This window comes from Chiloscyllium punctatum, chromosome 45 (assembly GCF_047496795.1).
Source record: "Chiloscyllium punctatum isolate Juve2018m chromosome 45, sChiPun1.3, whole genome shotgun sequence".
Taxonomy (NCBI): Eukaryota; Metazoa; Chordata; class Chondrichthyes; order Orectolobiformes; family Hemiscylliidae; genus Chiloscyllium; species Chiloscyllium punctatum.
Genome location: NC_092783.1, coordinates 44405647 through 44411749, shown reverse-complemented (window position 1 = coordinate 44411749; position 6103 = coordinate 44405647). Strand labels below are relative to the sequence as shown.

The following is a 6103-nucleotide window of genomic DNA, read 5'->3' as shown; positions in this document are numbered from 1 at the left end:
CTCCTTATAGCTCAAATCCTCCAACCCTGGCAACATCCTTGTAAATCTTTTCTGAACCCTTTCAAGTTTCACAAAATCTTAAATAAATTTTTGTTAAATAAGGAATCCAACATAAAGATGAATTCACTTATTCCACTTCTCCATCCATTTGATTCTCCTATTGCAATGTGAAAAGGTGAAAGGCTTTAGGCAGATAAAACAGTAACATTTAGTACAACTGCAAACATCTTGACATTTACATTCATTGTATTTGAGATTAACTAAAGCATCAAATGTCTTGTGTGTTAAAGACCAAGTTTCAAAGGCTTATCTTTAATTACCTATGCACTGAGAAACATGCAGTGCGTACATTGGCAGAGCAGCACAAAAATGTTAATGTTTCCATACTTCATTGAAGTATTTTAATTTATGATATTCCAGAGGAAATATTGTAAACCTGCACAGGAAATCCTTGGCAAAACCTGCACAGGATCTGGAAGTACTAACAGACATTCGGCAAACAAAAATTGACTGCATTGTTAACTGTGTTGTTAAATTAAACAAAGGAAGTGTAATTACTGAATATGCTGAGCTATCGCATTTTTTTGTAATTGTAAAACTTGTAAGCTAAGAAACTGATTCACATAAGTGGAAGTATCTCTGGAGCTTACAATCACTTGCAGCGAATCAGTCCACGCAGTCTTTAGTCCCTTTGCCTGCATAACAACAGACAAAGAGTCATGTTAAAAATTATTTTAATACATAAATTGTATAATCCAAATCATTATTAACACTTTGAGGAACATTTAAGGCTATTTTTACGTTGTGAATCATGGTTGTTGATTGGAACTGGAAAACTTGTTTGACTAAAGATACATAATAAACATCAGAGAGAGGACTCACATACTATCTGACTGGATTTTTTTTTGGCTTGCTCCTCAGTGAAATCATCAAGTCCTTTTTTATGTATAATATGCAGTCTTAACTAAGAGCCAGAAGAATTTCATGGCCATTTCAGAGTTGAAAAGAAAGTAACCAAAGCAATGGCTAATTTAAAACACTTTTTAAAAACACTTCCATAGAATCCCTACAGTACAAAAAGAAGTTATTTGGCTCATCAGGTTCCCACTGACCCTCTGAAGAGTATCCCATCTTATCCCTGTAACCCAACATTCATCATGGTTAACCTACCAAGGCTGCATGTCCTTGGACATGATGGAGCAATTTAGCATGGCTATCTACCCAACCAACATTCCTTTAGACTTTGGGAGGAAATGGTGCACCTGGCAGAAACCCATGCAGACATTGGGAGAATATGCAAACTCCACACACAGTCAACCGAAGCTGGAATCAAACTCGGGTCTCTGGTGCTATGAAGCAGTGGTGCTAACCACTGAGTCAATGTGCTACCCAATTTCATTCCCTTTCTCTTAGTAATTCCACGTGCTTATTGTTAGTGCTCTGAAATTAACCCTGTTCATATTGCATATAGTAATTTGAACAGATGAAGCAATTTGATGCCGACAATTGTTTCCAAGTACTTTTTTTTTCATTTTAGTGGTTGCTGACCCAGCCCACACTATCAGGGAAGATCCATACTGGCTAGCAGTGGAAAAGATCATCATGTTCTGTGTTTTCATGCATAACGCACTGCTTGCCATCTCTAATGTAAATAGGGTATAGGAACCAAGCAGATATTTGGCTGGTCATCAATTAATAATGTGCTGGCATTGCAGAAAAATATCTATTAAGTATTTTAATAAACAATGGTGTGAAATACCTATGTTGCAGTGCTAAAGATAATTTTTTTCTCATAGTGACTTTATTAAATATTACTATATGCTGGGATAGTTAAAAAAAGGTTCTTTGCGAGACCAGAAACTTAAATTGTTTCAACCATTTTTATTATTTTTGATTAGAAGTAGAAATCATAAATATCAGAGAAATGTTAACATTTTGGACATCTTACCACAGTGAACTGTAATGTTAGTAATCTTAACACAGCAATCATAGAAAAAACTGCAAGCTGAGGCAAAACGTATGAACATGATTTTACACACTATTTTTCCTTAAACAATGTTTTGCCATTTTTAATCAAAACATGCAAGTGATATGCTTTAAAAAAAAGGCACCAAGTGAAATATTTTCCACAGGGTATTTCATATGTTAAAATTACAAAATCTGGTCTAAAAGTCAAATTTTAGAGGCACGTATTGATATATTACTGAAAAGTCCAAAGTATGTGGTGTTAGTAGCAAGGTGTAAAAGTACTAACACTTTACTGTATTCCACTTTTCAGTTTTGAGGGATACTAAAAATCCTGTACAAGAAGTCAGTTATGTTAGGATTTTAGTTCCCCTTCAGATCTGCTCAGGAAAATAAATTCACAATTTTAAAATATAGTTAATTGATGCAGGTACTAACCATCTGTTTTATTTATTTCTCCTAGATCAGATTGAATATAACTAATGCCATTGGTTACATGATCACATTGTGTAGTATTAACATAGTAAAGAAAAATATATTGTGATCATTAAGTTATCTTATATACTTAATCTATAATATTCTAAATTGATGGTTAGAATCTAACTTTTCAGTATATTAGAACACATAATTATGGCTCCACGATGAACAGTTATATGTAGAAAGTATTCAGTTCCAATCTACTTATTGTCACAAGATCTGGTACTATAGGTCAGCTCTCAGAATGAGATGAGTTTTTGGTAAAACATTTTACTCAAAAAACAAATTTAACAGGTCTCTCTAAATCCTTCTTTGTGTTAGTGACAGTGGAAAGTTTGTGTCACAACTTCCAGAAGCATGGGTCACCCACTGTTGGAGGCAGCTTTAATGTACTGTAAACCAATGAAATTAGTTAATGAGTCCATCAACTTGGGGACCCAGAAAAATGGCACAAACATCCTCTGACATTAATGCATAAATATTTTGGCAGAATGCAATGAAGTAACTGAGGTGAACCCTTTACAAGTTTCCTGAAGCTGCCAGCACTTTGGATAAATGAAGATTTAAGTTGAAAGTTTATGGTGTAAGTGAGACTGTAAACACAGCAGGCGGATTCCCTGTAATTGTCAATGTTACAGAACGGCAGATATGTTCAAATAATATTTGCAGTGAAGTTGTTGAAAAGGCATAGTTAATGTAAGATTGTTGGGGACAAAGTTATTTGAAATCTAGTTAACGCACTGTGCACAGTAAAATGTCACGTAATAATATGTAGAATGTACCTAGTTGACTATTGTGAATTCCTCATTAAGCCATTTCATTTCCAGTTGTCATCCAGCCAGTATTCCATTCACTTTCATCTCTTGCATCTTTTTCTTTATGACATTTGAAACCTTTTTACAGAATCGAGTCACTTGAATGAGGGTGCAGCCAATGGTTTTATGTGTTCGCAGAATTTCTTGGATCTTAATGTAATTTCTCTTACATCCATGAATAACGGACTCATTACTCAAACATTTCAAATAAACAGTACTTAAAACTTTTGAATCATTATAGCAGGGAGGAGGCCATTCAGCCTATCCTATCCATATAATTAAGAGAATTGCATTTCTCTACTGTTTATGTTTCCACACAATCCGTGAATTTGCTATGACTACCAAGAGACAATTTCGACACTTTATTGCAGGAATGGTGACAACGATGGGAATGCTGTACTTGAGGGGCGAGGGGGTGAAGGTGAAACTATAACATTACACTTTAAGCCATAAAATGCTTTTTTAATGCTTATATTGATTGTAAGAAGTAACGTTTTTCTTTACAATGTCTATTTGGCAATTTCAATACACTCATCCTCATTACCGCGGTTACGGGAACGGACTCCTCACAGATAACAAAACGTGGCTACCACTCCAATGCAACTTTCCTATGTACAGATACTACGAAGGACTGTGTGATCAGATCGGAAGAGTTAAGGAGGAAAAATAAATTGATGAGGTTTGGGGCCGCCCTTTCAAAATGTGTGGATCTGTGGGAAGTATATCATTGGATAACCACAATGAAATGTTATTGATTTGACTTCCAAGTACAACAGGGAAGCAGTTATTTGACTGAATGCATTGAACGGATATCTGATTAACTTATGTTTGTATCTGAATGCACATAATGTGATTTGACAAGCCATTATTCCAACTGGAAATGCTGTATGTTCATAAATTTCAGGTATCTAGGTGATGGGGAAACAGAATATTTCACGAACTTACATCTAGTGACTGTTTTGAATCAGTGCTCAATGTAGAAATTCATCCTGCACATTACCCTAATTAATTATATCCTGCCTTTTATTACCCACCAGCAAACCATTAATTGCATGTTATCTTTGGCTCAAGTTGATCTTAAACTGCAGGATTCACCAGCTATCACTGAAAAGTCAATTCGCACGTCACTTTTATGGACAGCCAATTGTAAACCAGGTCACAGAATACAAGGACAGTCTTGGCATTTTTCTTTGTGAGTTCAACTGTTAATTTACTTTTATAATTAGAAGACTTATCTTCAGTTCTGTAAGCCAAATGTATAGTACCTGGCATGGGGTCATAATTTAGAGAATCGGACAGTGACACCTTCATTTCTTTCCATCGTGCATTAGAGTTCTGTGTCTGCTTCATCTGTTTTTTTTCTCTGGTGACCATTCCCTGTTGGCTCTCCTGCCGCAGCTTTTTGGCTCTCCCCATTCTCCTGTGCCTCTCCATTCAGTTTTGGCTTCTCATGCGCATCTGATTGGTCCTCTGGAGCAACAGAAAACATTGTGCTGTCATGATCCTGTGCATCGGGCTCCTCATCCTTAAAAGAGAAAGGAGAAGCTGAATTTGTTGCCAGCGCACAAAGCTGCCAAGCCCAGGTTGTACATTCACCCTGCCTCAAAATCGCTGACACTGAGCCATTGGACTTTAGTGACCTGTAACCTTATAAAGGGAATTTAATGTGTTTGCGTGGACTGCTATACTTTGAAGGGCTCTTGCCTTTCGCCAAGACAAGAATTTGGAAGCAGAATGTTGGAGGAAATGTTGCCTTTCGCTCGCTGACAATCATGCGACTTCATTTTAGACCTTAATGGCTAATGACCTCTTAAAAATAAATATCTGGCAATTTTCTAAAAGTGGACTTTTGGTCCCCAATTTACTTTACACAAATTTACGGGCATCAATGTCAAAACTGTGCATTCCAGTTAATGAACCCTTACAGCGAACGTTTACTGATTGTTGTTGACTGTGATCTACAAATTCAGTGGAAGCCGCCAGAGGGCTCTCACTCCCTGTTCAGGCGACCGACCCTTAGTCTTAAGACTGGTGCGCACAATTTAATGTTGAAAGAAATCATATCTACACTGGGATTGCTAGAATAGAGACAGGATGTGAATAGGGCAAACTAACCAAAGATTCCCTCTGCTTCATTAGTTTTTACAGTTTAAAGACTAAGGCTGAAAAATGTGTTGTTGGAATAGCGCAGCCGGTCAGGCAGCATCCAGGGAGCAGGAGAATGGACATTCCTGAAGAAGGGCTTATGCCCGAAATGTCGATTCTCCTGTTTCCTGGATGCTGCCTGACCGGCTGCGCTTTTCCAGCGACACACTTTTCAGCTCTGATCTCCAGCATCTGCAGTCCTCACTTTCTCCTAGTTTAAAGACTAATCCGAGTCTCTCACATTCTTAATAAAAATCGAAAGAACTGCGGACGCTGGAAATCAGAAACAAAAACAGTTCTGAGGAAGGGTCCCTGCACCCGAAAGGTAACTCTGATTTCTCTCCACAGGTGGCGCCAGACCTACTGAGCTTTTCCATCAGTTTCTGGTTTTCTTTCACCCACTTTTTCGTTTGGTTTCCTAATGGATTTCAGACTAACAGTTAATAACAGTCGAGGAGTCTTAATGGAGTTTGGTCAAAAAAAAGTTACTTAACAAAAGATGATGATGATTTTGGTTTGGCTAATCTAGTAGAGAGTGTAGTGCTGGAAAAGCACAGCAAGTCAGGCAGCATCCCATGAGCTGGACAAGCGACATTTTGACATTCCTGATGAAGAGTTTATGCCCGAAACGTTGATTCTCCTGCGATGCATCTGCAGTCTTCACTTTCTCCTAGGTTACTAACCCACATTAGTTTCAAATA

At 37.4% G+C, this 6103-nt stretch overlaps 1 protein-coding gene across 2 annotated transcripts in view; it reads right to left on the bottom strand.

Annotated features, from left to right (window-relative positions):
• Positions 1 to 1861: 1861 nt before the first annotated feature.
• The window catches only part of cd34 (CD34 molecule), a 42405-nt gene continuing 38163 nt past the window's right edge, over positions 1862 to 6103 (bottom strand). Inside the window, exon 5 of one of the 2 annotated variants that reach the window (XM_072563602.1) lies at positions 1862 to 4782. In XM_072563602.1, the coding sequence (XP_072419703.1) occupies positions 4585 to 4782 (198 nt within the window). In that variant the 3' untranslated portion in view covers positions 1862 to 4584. The remainder of the gene's footprint in view (positions 4783 to 6103) is intronic. The other variant, XM_072563603.1, reaches the window with a different exon arrangement.